Source organism: Saccopteryx leptura, chromosome 4, assembly GCF_036850995.1.
Source record: "Saccopteryx leptura isolate mSacLep1 chromosome 4, mSacLep1_pri_phased_curated, whole genome shotgun sequence".
In the NCBI taxonomy this organism is placed as follows: domain Eukaryota; kingdom Metazoa; phylum Chordata; class Mammalia; order Chiroptera; family Emballonuridae; genus Saccopteryx; species Saccopteryx leptura.
The window spans coordinates 172,965,039-172,982,098 of NC_089506.1; the positions used below are offsets into that span (position 1 = coordinate 172,965,039).

The 17,060-nt window shown below is 42.6% G+C and overlaps 1 protein-coding gene across 1 annotated transcript in view; it reads right to left on the reverse strand.

The window, feature by feature from the left end:
• Positions 1 to 4,702, reverse strand: part of FEM1C (fem-1 homolog C) — a 30,448-nt gene extending 25,746 nt beyond the window's left edge. Inside the window, exons 1-2 of the mRNA XM_066382046.1 lie at positions 4,371 to 4,702; positions 2,818 to 3,550 (exon numbers count right to left, since the gene is read on the reverse strand). Of these exons, the coding sequence (XP_066238143.1) occupies positions 2,818 to 3,361 (544 nt within the window). The 5' untranslated portion in view covers positions 3,362 to 3,550; positions 4,371 to 4,702. The remainder of the gene's footprint in view (positions 1 to 2,817; positions 3,551 to 4,370) is intronic.
• Between the last annotated feature and the right edge of the window lie 12,358 nt (positions 4,703 to 17,060).

A 17,060-nucleotide genomic window follows, 5' to 3' on the forward strand; every position in this document is an offset into this window, starting at 1 on the left:
GTTTCCAACAGCTGACATTCCATTTTATCCCTAGTCTTCTCAGTCTTTTCCATTTTTTGGATGGGGATAAAATGTGGGAAAAATTCTTCTTGCTGCTCTATCAGATCCTTCTCCAGTGTTCCTGCCTTGGTTTCAATTGGTTCCTGCTGCTTTATTACCCTAACCCATAAAAAATATGAAGAATCAATGAGAGTGATTATCAAAGAAGGGAAGATTCAGGATCAGAGTGGGAGAGGGTATAATGTACTGTAATCCGCCCCTACAATCATTAAAAGTCATTGTTGAAATTAAAATGCATCAACAATGAAAAGGTAAGGGTATCTCACACAAAGTGATACATATTATAGATATCTATAAAATACACATATATGTATATGTATATACATATGTACATAAAATTGAGGCTATGTATATTTTTAAAAGATAAATATTTCATATTGACATTGAGGAATGACTCTAGAATAAGTAAGCCAATGACCAAAAAAGGGAGTACACATCCTCACAAACACAGCTATATAATAACTAAAAAGAAATATTCTTCTAAAGTAGCAAAGGTAATCAAGGTAATTACTGTTCAGTTTATTAGGGAAAATGCTCACAAAATGAGCTATTTACAGTATAGTTCACTCAAATACAATATTTCCAGGAGTATGTATATAAAGCAGCTTCAAGAAATACAAGGGAAATAGTACTAGTACTAATCTCTCCAATGACAAAGAGTTGAAAATATACCTTAATTTGACTTAAATATATGAATTTATCAACAATCTGTCCATCATTAAGCTGATAAATAAGACCAAAACAAAGAAATAAAAAATCCAACAAGCCTAAACAAGCTGCCATGCTATTTAACCCTTTCCGTTTTAGTTAGGATTTCAAAGTATTCCTAGTATTAACATGCTCACTGAAGCAGTAATTTCTTCTCTTAAAACAAGTGTTGTTTAAAACAATGATTATTTAAAAGAAAAAAAAATGTAATGCTGTTCTTGGACCCAACAACCTATCTCGAAGATAATCAGGAACAGTTGAAAAACATTTATAAGAAAAAATGCTTACAGAAGCATTTTTATCATGAAAAGCCAGAAGCAACATAAAACTCCATTAGAAGAGTATGCAGGTATTGAAATTAAAGAGCTATAATTAATGCCATTAAAGACAACATTTATTAAGCTAAAAACAGGTTATAGAAGAGCACATAAAATAAAATTGCACACATATATATCTATATGCAAAATTCAGAAACATCTTTGGAAGAACTATCTCTAAGTGTTTGGATTTTGTGATATTTTTATATTTCCTCTGGGAAAATATTTCAGAAAAATCACAATGCGCCTGTGTCATTTCTATAACAAACTGTTTTTTAAAAAATACTAACTTTAATAAACATATCCAGTAACTACATGCTCCATAACTATGTGGTTTGGCATCTCTGAAAGACAACCAGACACTATAACAACGATAAATGCAATTCCACCTATAGGTATTTCTAATATAGCTATTCTCACACAAGTGTGCAAAGACACACTTTTGTTCAAGAATACTCACAGCAGCATTGTTTGTACTGATTGTGACCAAACTGTCCATCAACAGAGACCAGATAAATTATGTACAATGAAGTACTGTGTAGCCCTGAAACAGGCTGAGGTAGCTCTGTGTGTTGGAGTTGAATGACATCCAAGATAAAGTAAGATAAAAAAATAATAATAAAACAGTATGTATCAACTAATGAGATTGATACAGAGAAGTATGCTTGTATTTGCATAGATTATCTCTAGGACACACACTAGAAAACTATAAACAGTGGTTGCCTATGGGCTGGAGGTCTAAAAATCAGGGGTGATAAAGCTGATTTTTCTTTATAAACACTGTATAGATTAATCTGCACCATCTGAATATTTTCTTATCGTGTATGTTTGCTACTTTTAATATTTTCAAATTAGGCAGTGAAATATTTTGCTGCTGTATAAATAAAAACAGGTTTTCAAGTATCAAAATCACAGTATCAAAAGTTATTTTTAAAGAATTTTTAAAAATTATAAACTATCATATGCTGTTTTAAGTTTATTACAATCACTGGAAATTACACACAATTGTAAACCTGAGTGAGCTCTTCTGGACAAAGGTTGTTTACACTGTTGCTAGCCAACAAATCCACATTTGTTTAACCTAATCCGTGTTTTGCTCTCAGTATTGTTAGTAGTTTTTAAAAATCTGTTTTCTTTCTTGCTATATTTAAAACATGTTCCATATAAAAGATTTTCTATTGGTCACACAATAGGTAGGGAATAAGGGAACAGATTTTTCTCCTTTTCCATCAATATTAATCTTGCCAGGTTAGTGTGGCCTAGCCTTCCCTGACAGTAACAAAAGAGATGCCTACCTAAGAAAAACAAGAAAATGACTCATTATAAATATAGTACTTTCCACTCCAAGGGTGTTCTAAAATAATGAAAGGTAAGAAAAATATATTACATTGAAGTATATTCGCAAGAAAATTAAATACAAGCTAAGGGCTCAGATCCAACTGCACTAACATGCTCTGTAACTTTGAAGATCCCATTTCCCAGCAATTAGAAGTTACTCCAAATAAGAGACAGAAAATGCTGCTTGACACTGATGGAGATCTTTTCATCACACTTGTTCAATGTTATCAAACACTAGAGAAACAATCAACAAGGTTATGCTGGAAGGGATGCCTAATCAAAGCAATTCTGTCAGTGTTGGCTTACTCAACACCACTGCTTATAATTATGTATCAAACTTCCAGCAAACGAGTGGTAAACAATTAAAAAATTAAAATGAAGAAGCGGAACTCACCTTTAACACTTTTTCTATTAACGTCTGCCCCCTTTTCAAGTAAATACTGAGCAATTTCTTTGTGTCCTTTGTAACATGAAATCATCAAGCAGGTATGCCCATGTCGGTTTGACACTTCCAAATCGGCTTTGTGTTCTACAAGGTACTTCACGATTTCCAAATGCCCATCAAAACAGGCAGCTCTAAGAGGAGTCGAATTGGTTAAAGTCGTGTTGTTGACAGACGCTCCATGATTTAACAAAGACTGAACCACCTTCAGATGTCCTGCTGCAGAAGCGGCCCACAAAGGGGGAGCCCCCTCAATGGTTTCACCATCAAAATTGACCGAGCCCCCGATTTCTATGGAGGCACTGCACTGCTCTAGAAGGAACTCCACCATGTCAAGGTGCCCATACCTGGCTGCCATCAAGAGTGGCGTGGCCCCATTTGTTTTTTCAGAGATCAAGGAGGAAATCTCCTCTTTGGATTTGCTTGCCAACAACTTGGTGAGAAGCCGGAGTTTGCCATCTCGAGCTGCGTTAAATACTGCTGTCTTTAGATCCATTTATGTCCAGTTGAGAGGCTCTGCTTTATTTATCCTTTAAAGCAAAACTTCGGCTAAACTCTTATCCACCCAGGCAAGAGTTACAAGAACCAAAGTTCACTGTTAATCACTACACCCCAGGACGGAGATAAAACCACGTAGATTGTTTGGTCCTATTGCCTTCCAACATCTGACAACCAGGGCACCAAACTAGAGAAAGGGGAAAAAAAATAGTAGTGATTGTGAATTTCCCACGGGCAAAGACAAAAACATTATTTTGGTTTTCTCAATTTCTACTCCTGTGGGAAGGGAGCCTCCGCCCTCCCCCCCCCAAAAAAAAAGGTGAAAAAAGGAGAATACAAAGAAATACACACAGACCCAAATGTTTCGGTGAGAGGTGGTCTCTTCTCTACATACTGTAAATTTAAGCAGTACAGGCAACCAGTTTTCTCGCCTCGCCTCCCAGCCGGCCAAGCTTAGCTCTAGTTTCGCTGTGCACACGGCCGGGGAGAGTGCAACCGAAAGAGAGCAGCCGCGGGGTCGGAACTGCTGCTCTCGCTCCCGGCGGCAGAAGGGAGCGGACCGAGGGCGCGAGGCTGGAAGGCCTCACCGTGGCCAGAATGGGTTTCGTGGAAGAACAAAAAAGTCAGACACAACAAACCGGGCCAGATAACGCCAAATGGTCATCGGAACGGTTCTTGTCTTGCAAACTATTCGAGGCTCTCAGGAAATCCGGCTGCCTTTTAGCTAACTTCGCCCGCCCCATTTTGATCCCCCGGCCCCCAAGGGATCCGAAGGTGCCCAGACCCAGCCGCCCCTACAGAACCTTCACCTCCACCTTCTTAAGAAACGGGCAGCCTCTCCCCAAGGTCCTCCATCGACCACCACCCCGTCCCGGCGAGCAGACGAGCCTGTGGCCCTCCAGCTGCCACCTCCAGCGGCCCGGGGCGCCCTCCTTCCCCTTCCCGCCCAGGCCTCCCCGCGGGCGCCTCAGGCCGCGGCCCGGGCACGCCGCCGCCTCCGCCACTACCTGCCCGTGGGCTAGTCCTTCCAGCCGCCGCCGGTCGCTCGGGCTCCGGCCGCCCCCTTCAAATGGAAACCGTTGTCCTCGCCGCCGCCTCCCGGGCCGCCCCGCTCCGCCCGCGGCCGCACAGTCCCTCCATGCTCCGCGCCCCACAGGAATGAGTCCCGCCGCGCCGCTCGCCCCGCCCCGCCACGCCGAGCTGCCTCCCGCCCTCCAAGTCTGCGCGGGCTGCCGCAGTTGCAGCGACTGCCGCGGAGGGTGGTGTAATGGGCTGCGGACCTGGGGCCCGAAGATCCTCGGCACCGCTTCACATCACTGACGCGGCAGCCGCGCCATTGGGCCGAGGGAGGGCGGCGGCCGCCACGAGCAACCGCCTAGGGGCGGGGCGGGGCGGGGCGGCCGGCCGGGGCGGGGCAGCGGGGAGGGGCGGGGCCACGGGCCCCGCGAAGAACGCGCCTGCGTGCGGCGCGCCGGGAACTGAGTGCCGGGAGGCGGTCGGGCCACGCAGTGTCGCGGCAGCCGGGAGTCGGTGGAGAGGCTTCGCGGAGCTGTGGGCTTTTCGAGTCTTGTTTTCGGAGGCTTGCTTCCGGAAACCGTTTGGTCTCACTGCTGTGAACCGCGGGCTGTAAACGTTATTACCTTCGCACATAAGCTCTCGGACCAGCCTCTTTGCTCCTTCCTTTGGTGGACCCTGGACTATACCGAGCTCATAGTTAGATCTGGAAAACAAAACTAGAAAAACACAAACAAATTTAAGAAAAAGATTACTTTTGGAGACTGTCAAACATGACTAATTCTTTAAAAAATATAAAGGGTATGAGGAATGGTAAAATTTAAGAGCAGTACTAGGCAGTAAGGTCGAGTTTTTGAACTCTTGAACAACCAGGAAGTGAAAGATAGCTAAAAAGTTAACATGAAGGAGAATAATACATCAGGAAATAAACTTCTGGAATTCATTACGATAAGACATGGGATGTATTAAACCAGATTGAAGAAGAGTTTAAATATATTTGGGTATTAACACCCATAATGAATCATGATGAGATACTAGTTTTTGAAACAAGGATCTTTCATCTCTTGAACACTATTTTCGGGAACTTAAACTCACACAGTTTCTTAGTATGATTTGGAAAAAGAGAATATGAGATATGATGGTTTATCTGACCCCCAACATCATAAAGTTAATCATAAAGTCAAGCAACATTAAGGACATCTTACCCCCCAAAAAAGTCACTTCAGTTTTGCATATTACAATGTTGCCCAGAAGTTTATGTAGTTTTGCATAATTGAAATCATAATTTTCATACAACTATGTATTTTGCTTATATCCCTTATATACTCGAAAGATTTCTCTTTTTTAATGGTAGTAATTGTGAACCCTGCGGGGGGAAAAAAAGACAACTACTTAAGAAGGGTTCAAATTTTATAAAACAGAGCTTAGCTGCCATTTCTGGGCAGGGGCCTCGCATGCAAACTTCACGGAGATGCCAGGGCTGTGCCCATACCTCCATGGTTATGAACTGCCCTAGCTGCACTGTATTTCTGCCATCTGAGCTACCATAGAAGGGAGTTCCTAGAATCCTATTTCTACAGGCTTTCCTCATCCAATCAGAGCAGTGAAACCCCAACCAATCAGAGCAACTCTATTCTGACCAATCAGAACAGTGCCTTTGAGACCAAACAAACTGCAAGGATTTGGAGTCTTTATTTGCATGACAACAAACCAAAAAAGGACCATGGGTAGGGACTTATTTAAAAAGGTCAGCTACCCTCTGGCTCTCTTTCCTGTGAGCACTGGCAGAGTTGAAATACTGAGTATGTCTTGCCTCTGCAGTGTAAAATAGAGTGGAGGGGAGCAGAGCTGTCTAGCTAGAGAAGGGTGTGGCCCCAGAGCTGTTCTACATCCGTGCTGTTTTCACAGAATAAAGTTTTCTTCTTTATCACATCCCAAATTGAGGATTCTTGTTGTCATTGAATTGGTGCCTGACCCTGGGTTGACATAATCATTTTTAAGTGGAGCATAATATTTCCCTTAGGTAACCAGTGTATAGGCTCAACATAAGTACTCCAAAATTGAAGGAAACTACCACTGACAGGAAACTATAGAACAGAATATAAAGGTGGAGAGCAGCCATCTATAAAAATGAAACAACCAAGATGACTGGCTGTTTTATCCCTAGTGTACCAGTCACAGTCCTATACCTCCAAGGTATAGACATCAGTGTACAGTGTCCCAGCCGAGGCCTAATCTGAGCTGACCTCATTTATGTCAGTGGTCTTCAAACTGAAATGTGCATCCCCAGGAAGGTTACCAGTTTCTGAATCTTCGACTTGCATCAGTGTATAGTATTTTCTAAAACTGATTTGCTGGTAAAGGAATGCAGTTAAGGTGTCTTCCTGTTTCATTTTACAACTCCTTCACAATAGCCATATTTTTGCCAAATTGCAAAAAGAAAAGGTAAAACTCTCACTCATTGAGAATCTTTAAATGGTGCACTGATATAGGTTGTAACAACCTCAGACATCTCATATCAGTTCTTTATCAATATAAAACACTGGATTGTACTGACAAAGTGTATATTATAATGACTAGGTAACAAATACTTTAACAAGCCAGATAATTTGCACGTAATTGCTTTCAACAAAGTATAATCTTAAAATCAATGAGTTTATAAATTGGAAGGAGTTCAAAGAATTAAATAACAGTGATATGACATAGCTTCTTACAGCCCCATCTACATATTAATGTGAAGACATTTTCTTTAAATTTATAAAAATTAGGCCCTGGGCAGTTGGCTCAGTGGGAGAGCATCTGCCAGCATGTGGATGTCCCAGGTTCAATTCCCAGTCAGGGCACACAGGAGAAGCAACCATCTGCTTCTCCACCCTTCCCTCTCCTCATTCTCTCTCTTTCTCTCCCTTCTCCTCCTGCAGCCATGGCTGATTCGTTTGAGTGCATTGGCCCTGAGTGCTGAGGATGACTCCATGGAGTCTCTGCCTCAGGTGCTAAAAATATAGCTCGGTTGCAAGCCATGGTCCCAAATGGGCAGAGCAGTGCCCCAGATGTGGGTTGCTGAGTGGAGGTCAGGGCGCATGCAGGAGTCTGTCTCTCTATCTCCCCTCCTCTCACTTGGAAGAGAAGAAAAAAAAAGAATTTGTCAAAATTGAGAAAACATTAATGCTAAACTATTTCATTCTTTTAAGAAGTAGTATTTAACAATAAATGCATGCATTAATTGTAAACAATTACAATTAATAGTTATAAGAATTTGTAAAATATTTGTATCATTTTGAATACTTGATTATTACTAATGATGTCTTAATGTAGAAGAAAATATTTCAGCACTTACAGTCTTTCAATCATAGGAAATTTAAAATTTTAATTCAAATGTATATATTGTTTTATTGCAGAGAAATATAATAGGGTGATCAATAAAACACATTCAAACATAAAAATACAATAAATTAAGATATACTCCTGAGGGGTGGGGACATGGAATGGAATTATAAGTGTAAAGAGAAAAATAAGTTATGTAAAATATACTGTAGGTAAGAAAGTTTGTTCATATAGTTTTTAAATGGGTGGTAGAAGGCATAATTGCTATGATATTTAAATTTCATTGGATTCATTTAAAAGAGAGACTATTCTATTTTAAAATGTCAAGGTTTACAGTATGCAGAAAACTGCATCCTTTGAACCTACTTACACTAGTTAAAAATGTTAGACGTTAACCTAGAAATATGTGAGAGGGTAGAGTATTTGATGTATATGAGCCAAAAAGTTTAAATACCACTGACTTACTCATCAACCCCCTGTTGGAGGTTGTTTCCATTTCTAAAGATTCTGGCAATATTTGTTTTTCTAACCTTTTTAGTTGTTTTGTTTTCTTAAATAAACAACAAAAATTCCTTTCTCTTTTTTACTGAAAGATGTTACATTTTTTTTCTAAACACCCACTGCCCCCCTACTCTTTATGAATGGGAAGGAAAAGATTTTTGTTTGGCATGGTTGGTTTTATTTGCATTGATTTGGTCACTAAAGCTTTGGACTCAGGTTTAATCAGCAATTACAGACTTCCAGAAAGCAATTACAGACTTTGGGGTGTAACAGGAAGAACAGTGGACTCTATAAGGAGTCTACTGATGGTCCAGGTGAGAACTAGAGGACCAGGAAAGGGGAAAGGGAGCAGATGGAGCTTCTGAATGGCCCATTCTAGTCAATGCCCAGGGTTGGCAGACAAACAGAAGAACCATGGCAAGGAGCCAAGGCATAATAGCCAGTTTACCCTTGAGGGAGAGCCCTGTGTCACTGCGTCCACAGCTCTGATTCATCTGCCTTACCTGACACCCAAGGCTTCAAAAGTAGCTGGGAGGGTACCTGCCAGCAAGGCCCCTAGAGAGGACTTGTAAACCCAAGAGGGGTCACTACACCATACCTGAAAAGGTGGTGGGGAGGAATTGGACGAGCCGAGAAGAGGCACCCTTATTACTAGAATAATGAACAATTTCAAGTGTGTAAATTATTTTCTTCTTTTTATGTTTTGCTTTGGGATAAATTTCCAGGAGTTGGATTGTGGAACATCTTCCTGGTTTCTCATACATATCGTCATACTGTTTTCCTGCAGATGCCGATTTGCTATACTAGATGTAAAAGACTGTTAAAGTCACTGAACCTTGCCTCTACTAGATATTTTTAAAATTCTTGCTAATCTAGAAGTATGTATAAAATGATGCATCAAGTTTTTCAAATTTGCCCAGCCACTCTTGTGATTTTTTTGGTCCATATAATCTCATATAATTAGTAAAGCATTCCTTCCACAGTGTTCCTTCTGGGATTTTCAAATGTTTAGTTCTTGTTAGTCTGTTTAAACCAGAAACCTCAATGAAACAGCTTTCATGGTTTCGGTAAACTTTGTAAGTTGGTCTAAATTGGGGAAAGGCCAGGATGAATGAAAAAATATCTTTTGGTTTTAGTAAAATAACTGAACAATGGCTTAACTTTTAAAAGTATGAAAGGAACCTACTTTAAAATGAATATAAAAGTTAAATAAAAATAGCAAAGCAATATGTGTGCTCCCCACACTACTAAAAATCTAAAAATGCTTTTCTTTTTTTTTTTTTTTTTTTTACAGAAACAGAGAGAGAGACAGAGGGACAGACAGACAGGAAGAGAGAGAGATATGAAGCATCAATTCTCATTGTGGCTTCTTAGTTGTTCATTGATTGCTTTCTCATATGTGCCTTGCCTGGGGGGCTACAGCAGAACAAGTGACTCCTTGCTCAAGCCAGCGACCTTGGGCTCAAGCCAGCGACCTTTGGGCTCAAGCCAGTGACCATGGGGTCATGTCTATGATCCCATGCTCAGGTCAGCGATCCCACACTCAAGCCAGTGACCCTATCCTCAAGCTGGTAAGCCCATGCTCAAGCCAGATGAGTTCATGCTCAAGCCAGTGACCTCAGGGTTTCAGACCTGGGTCCTCTGCATCCCAGTCCAATGCTTTATCCACTGCACCACTGCCTGGTCAGGCAAAAAAATGCTTTTCTTATGTAAGGAATCTTTAATTAACACTGATAATTTGTTCAGCCAAGGTGAAATATTTTAATTGTTATAATTTTATTTATCATGTCAATAGCTATTGAATCCTACTGAGTACTATGTTAGGTACTAAATGAATATGATCCCTCTTATAAGGAATTTATGGTCTGAGGGAGAAATGTAACTATAAACAGATCAGAGTGAAATGTGTATATAAACAACTGTGAGTGCTCCAAGGATGGAGTCTCAAACTCTCCTTGGACAAATCTGGGAAGGAAATGATGCTTAAACTGCATCTTAAAAGATGAGTGGGAGTAGGCCCAGCTAACCGGCTGGGGGAAAGGGGGGGAGCCCTATGGAGAAAGCAGGGGCTGAGAGAATATAGGAAATGTCCTCTCCCCCTTTCTCCACTTACCCCCCCCCAGGTACAGGGTTGTACCCGAGGTGACCTTCTGAAGATACAAAATTTCCCCCTCTCTTCCCTCAAAGTGCATCATAATTCACCACCTCCCATTTCTTTCTTTCTTTCTTTTTTTTTTTTTTTTGTATTTTTCTGAAGCTGGAAACCGGGAGGCAGTCAGACAGACTCCCGCATGCGCCCGACCGGGATCCACCCGGCACGCCCACCAGGGGGCGACGCTCTGCCCCTCCAGGGCTTCGCTCTGCCGTGACCAGAGCCACTCTAGCGCCTGGGGCAGAGGCCAAGGAGCCATCCCCAGCGCCCGGGCCATCTTTGCTCCAATGGAGCCTTGGCTGCGGGAGGTGAAGAGAGAGACAGAGAGGAAGGAGAGGGGGAGGGGTGGAGAGGCAGATGGGCGCCTCTCCTGGCCGGGAATCGAACCTGGGACCTCTGCACGCCAGGCCGACGCTCTACCACTGAGCCAACCTGCCAGGGCACCACCTCCCATTTCTGCAGCTCAACCAGAATTCACATTTTCTCAGGGCATCTGCTCTCTTGAGAGGTTTTGGAACAAATGTGACCCAGTGAAAGTAATCTACTTAAATCAAGACTATATCCTTGGAGTACTAGCATTAAAAAAAGTAAACTTGTGAGCTCAAATGAATCTTAAACTTGTAGAAGTATGCAGGGCAGAATTCTTTTAGCAGGGAGATTTCCAGATTCCCACTGGGTACTTTGGTGTAGCCTTTCTTTATTTTCCTGAATAATACAAGATGAGGAGGCAGCCACCTGGTCATCAAATTCTGATCATTTTCCCTTGACACAATCTCCCACTGTGTAAAGTGGTATGGTTCTATCATTTTAGTTATCACATTATCACAAGCTAGAAATCTTTTGTTGCGAAAGTATCTGCTTCTTTCCGTTGTTATCTCATTTCCTGAAATTTTCAGGGCCCTGACTCTAGCTCTGTAGGAACAATGGAAAGAAGATTCTGAATAGTCTTAAGGATCAGCTTCCACTCATTGGTAGCCTCTTTCCTCATATCCCAATCCAGCCCACCCAATTTTGTATAGCAATTCCACAATAGAAGCCCAAGTTTCTTGAAGATATGTGGATATACTTTGTAGTTCAGAGCAGAGAATCTGTTCTGAGGAAATTTTTATAGCTTAAAAGAGCCTGTTATGGCCTGACCCATGGTGGCGCAGTGATTAAAGTGTTGACCTGGAACGCTGAGGTCACTGGTTCAAAACCTTGGGTTTGCCTGGTCAGGGCACATATTGGAGTTGATGCTTCTTGTTCCACCCCCCTTCTCTCTCTCTCCTCTCTAAAATGAATAAATAAAACCTTTTAAAAAAATAGCCTTTTAGGTGTGTGACAGATGAAAGAAACCAGAGTCACTTTAGATATGAGACCACTATCTGCAATACACTCCTGACAGAATATCAAGAACAGCTGGTAATGATGACCCGTATGTGTTGATGACCTTGGCTACAGTTTTGGTCTCAGTTGTTCTTCCTGACCTAGCCTCTGTCTATGACCCTGAGTGGCTGACCATGCTTGTGTGGATATCCATCTAGTTGCCAAGGAATAGCTCCAACCTTACCAGTAACTTCTTGGCCTCAGCTCCAGTCAGCCTGATGAGTCCAAAAATTATCCAGCCTCAACATCTATCTATCTTATATAATTTTTAATCAAATAGTGCACAGTCTGATGACAACATCTCTTCCAAATCAAGGATCTAGGCCATTCATGAATAAGCCAAATCAGGACAGTTTTTATCCAATCCCCATAAAATGAAAAATCCATCTCTACTTGCTGTAGCAGAATGGGTCTCTTATTAATGTTTCTTCAAATATGGTCCACAGATATCAAACAGAACCACCACCTAGGAAACTTGTTTTGTTTTTTTTTAATTTTAGAAAGGAGAGAGAGAGGGAGAGAGAGAGAGAGAGAAAAGGAGGAGGAGCAGGAAGCATCAACTCCCATATGTGCCTTGACCAGGCAAGCCCAGGGTTTCGAACTGGCAACCTCAGCATTTCCAGGTCGACGCTTTATCCACTGCTCCACCACAGGTCAGGCAGAAACTTGTTTAAAATGAAAATTTCTGGGACATGCTCTCAGAAATTAAGATTTACTAGTTTTAATGTGAAACACGAATCTGTATTTTTAATAAATTTTAGAGATAATTCTTATGCCCATGAGAACTGCAGTCTTATAGGTCCTTGTCCTCCAACTTTCTAAGAGCAGGTGACATCATGGGTGTGGATCCCAGCCATGTTTCCTCTAGTTATGTTAGTGTCTGCCTAGTAGGATACTTTGGGCAGAAAACCCAAGACTGCTTATGGATTATCCTACTGAAGTGTGAGGTTTGCCTACTGGGGATTTACCAACCTGGTTGACAGCCTGATGAGTCACACTCCAAGTGAAGGACTGTGATGCTGAGTTCTCCAACACCACCCCGACTAATGTGAGATGGGGCAGGCTCTTGTCAGTTACAAACATATGAGACCCAATGCAAAGTCTTAGGAGCCAAACTTTATTAAGAGTCAGAATGCTTCTAACCCAGTAGTCCATCTAAGTCTCATACTGCGACCCCAACCTGGGTCTAGGGTACTCCTACCTCCTCTTCAGCCCTGGGGACAATGCCTGACACCACTCAGAAGACTCTATTCACCAGGCCCTAAACACCCAAATGATCTTCTGGTGCCTTACTTTTTACAGAGCCCAGGAAATAAATTTTACTCTCACAACCTTTACTCCTTCTGTGTTTTCACACCCTGTCTCAGCTCTAGGCTCTCTATAAAGCTGCCTGCTCTCACACCCACCTTTACATCCCCACACAAAGCTCCCAGCCACCACCTGGGACACGCATCTTGGAGGTCCTCTTCTTCATGTACAGGGATGAATCATCATTGATGATTCTATCCCTGCCAAGTGACTACCCCGCATTCCAGAGCTTCTTCAACGCCTCCTGGTGCTCACAGCCCTAGGAACCTCATGTCATTGTCCTCCTGGTGAAATCCACTTTGTCCTCTGAGGAATTCTGCACAGTTACTCAGCTCCACCCATTTCCTACCCTTCTGACTTCTTGAGCATCTAGTGACTGTGTCCACTGATTGTGTGCCTCCCACTCCTTCTTTCGGTCATTTCTACATAGCCCCAGTGTGTTTCGCTGCCGGGCCCCCTCTGAAAAGGCCAGTGCCCCAGCAGAGCCACTTTCCCTGACCCTAACTGCACTTGTTTCTGGCTTCTTCTGTTTTTTTAAATCTTTTTATTTTGTTTCTGTCTTTTTTTTTTCCTGTCACAAACTGGCAGCTCCAAATGCCCTATGTCTACTCTAGCTCTGCACTCAACCATAGTGGTGAGGATCCTGTCACATTGACCTCTCCTGCTGGAGCCACCATGGACACACCTTCAACCTCCAAATACCTCTGACTGGAAACACATTTGCCAGTTGTAGCCTCAGACGTGACTGAGGCTGCTCTATTTCTTCATGGTAGTGGACCCTGTCTGGTTCTTCAACTGGAATTATTCTCTGCAATTACGTTAGTCCTTTAAATCTTGTCCCATGCTAGTAGGTAGGTCTCATGCTAATCTCAGCCTCTGTCCCTGCCCTACATGGCCAGAGTAGCCCACCATATTTGCAATCTAATCTTGATTTAGGATTACCAGTCAGAAGGGGGTAAGGCCCATAAGTGTGAATTTTGTGATAGTGGCCTTGTGGAGTGCCCCGAGGAACCTTCTGAAGACTTACACTGGTGGCAGATTTGTGTTACAAGAGTAAGGTTCTCCCCTTGAGAAGGGTAGACCAAATCCTCAGGCACAGACTGGCAGGTGTATCCTTGAAGCCGAGTACTGCTGTGCTCAGTACAATCCTATTTAGGCTCAGCATAATCCGTTTACCGTGACTTATTTTATTTTCGCTATATCAGTATACATATTTGTTTCTTATCTTACCTAAGTGTTTTCCATGCCTTCTGGATAGGTTTCAATTCCTCAGTCTAGGGCAACCAGTCCAAGAACACCAAAAACAAAACAAAGAAACCCTCACCTTCCCAGCTCCGGTTCAAAGTAAACCTCTGATTGGTCATTTGTGGAGGACAGGCATATTTCATCCATCCATTCATTTACTGATTCATTCAGTCATTCATTCTTTCCACACATATTTTTTTCGTGACTCTGTGCTATGCACTGTGATGGGGCTTGGGAATACAGTGTTCATGAGCAAGGTCATGTTGAGTGTGTCCTCCTCAAGTATCTGAAGCAGCTCATCTGGGCTGGGCAGTGGGGAGGGGGCCTCCGGAGTCAGTGATGATTATGCGGAAGTCTGCACAGATGAAGAGGGAATATGAAGAAAGTTCTAGCCAAGTGGAAAGACTGGGAGGCAAGAGAGTGCCTGGCAGCTAAAGAATGAAAAGTTCCAGCCCTAGCCGGGTAGCTCAGTTGGTTAGAGCATCATTCCGAAATGCAGAGGTTGCTGGTTCAGACCCTGGTCAGGGCACATATAGGAACAGATTGATGTTCCTGTCTCTCTTGCTCTCTCCCTTCCTCTCTCTAAAATCAATAAAGTAAGCATTAAAAATAATTGAAAGCTCCATAAGGCTGAGAAACAATCTGCAACAAGAAGTGGTGAGAAATAAAAACAAAGTTTTGAAGGCGTCAGGTCATGGAGCATTGTAGGAAGCCATGTAAAATAATTTCAACTTGATGTTATACAACTGTCCTCCAGTTGAATTCAAACCTGAACAAATCGGGCAGGGCCATTTGTGGCTTCTGCTAGGCCAAAGGGTGCCAAGAAAAAGCCACCTTCTGCTTTTACTGAGCGCAAGCTGGCATGATGCCGAACACGGCTAAGTCACTGGCTCCGCAGCTGACTGGCTTTCCCGAGAACAAGTCTTTACTTAGATCTCTGGCTCTGACTTCTGGATCAGTGAGCAGAAAAGCAATATTTCTGTGTTCTATTACCCTTCAAACAACAACAACAACAATTACAACAACAGCAGTAAAACAAAGAAAACACAGCACACACCCAAACTCTAACTCAGTGCACCGAGTCAGTAAGTTCTGGCACAAGAATCCCATATTTTCTCTGCCAGACCAGCCCGACCTGTTAAATTTCTGACTTGTCTGCCCTTGGAATAAGCAATATTCAGGTTGTTTTCGTTTGTTTGTCTTAAACCATCAACCTGGGTCTTTTATCTATAATAACATAACTGATCTCTGAGTCTGAGTCTATTTCTATGTCAGGTGTCTAGCTGGACCTTGGGCAGACGCCCCCAGCCAGTACCAGGGTGCTCCCTGGAGTTAGACAACATGCTAATCCTGCCCCGGCTGCTCAGCTGTGTGAGCCAGTGCGTCTCTCCTTCTACTTCTCTCAGTTTTTGCCTCCGTCAATTTGAGTAGGGTTTTATTTATTTGCTACTAAAAGATTTCTGAAAAATAGTAACAAATAATATATACAAACTGAGAAGAGCCCTAGGAAGGAGAAACACAGGATGTTTTTAAGAGCATGAGAGGGGACCTGACCTTTCTTAGGGGTCAGGGTAGGCTGCTCCGAAGAAATGACAGTTAATAAGAAAGCTAGAGAAGTAGTTAACTAGTGGAAATGATTAGAGCAGGGAGAGGGAGTGGTCCAGGTGGAAGTAAATATTGGTGTGAGGCAAAAAAAAAAATAACTCAGTGCACTTGTGAAAGTGAAAGAAAGTCAAAACATGCATATGTTTTATGTTAATATAGTAGATGAGAGAGTCTAGACCGCACACACTGCAGAGGTAGGCAGGGACCAGCCCCAGCAGCCACAGACCTCTGCTCTCATGGAGTCTCCAGACTCACGATGCAGGCAGAGTTGTTTTCACCTGGCAGAGAAAGAACTTGGTGGTGGATACAGTGGTGGTGCTGCCGGGGGGAAGAATAGTTTAAAGACTGTCCCATTATCCCTCCTAGATTGAAGCATTCACCTCCTAACAATTGCTCTTGTCACCTCTAACTAATTTTCCACTCAGCAACCCAGACAGAAAAGCATACATACCATGGCATGCTACCCCTCTAAATTGAGTGGCTTCTCACTGCTCTTAGGAACATGTCTACAAATTGTAGTGTGGTTTTAAGGTCCTCCAGGATCCGGCCTGAACCTGCTCTACGTCCTCATTCCTACCATTCTCCTCCTGCCCTCTCATCTGCCATCTTGGTATTACAGTTCTGTCTCTGTGTCACACTCTTGCTCATCACTTAGCTTCTGGCCTAACACACAATCCTTTTCCAGCTAATGCTTACTTGACCACGCTGCCCTAGGCCTCCGCTTAAATATCCTTCACACATTCTCAAAACCCGAAGACTAACTTGGGTTGATATTTGTTCCCATAGGTCCTTGCTCCTCACTATTGTCAGTCCTTGGTTGCTGTCTGCTAATCTGTGAGCTCCCATAGACCTGTGCCCCATCCTTTTCTGTTACCTAGTGCCAAGCAGTAGTACCAGGAACACAGAAAACATGCAGTAATTATCTGTTCCATATCTGTGTGCTCTGAGAAGTAGGGTGGGGCTGGGGGTGGGGGTGGAGAGGAAATTAGAGGAGGAAAGAATTTCTTCAGCAGTTTTCTATTTGTTGTCATGGAGTCCAGTTTCTCATCATCAATAAGAATTTTCATGAATGAAGAATTTTGAGAATGAATTCTTCTAAAGAAAAAGACATAGGTCATTTCCAGAAGGCCTTCTAATGCTGAAACTCTGCACTGTCATGCCACATTTTCATCATGTTCTCACA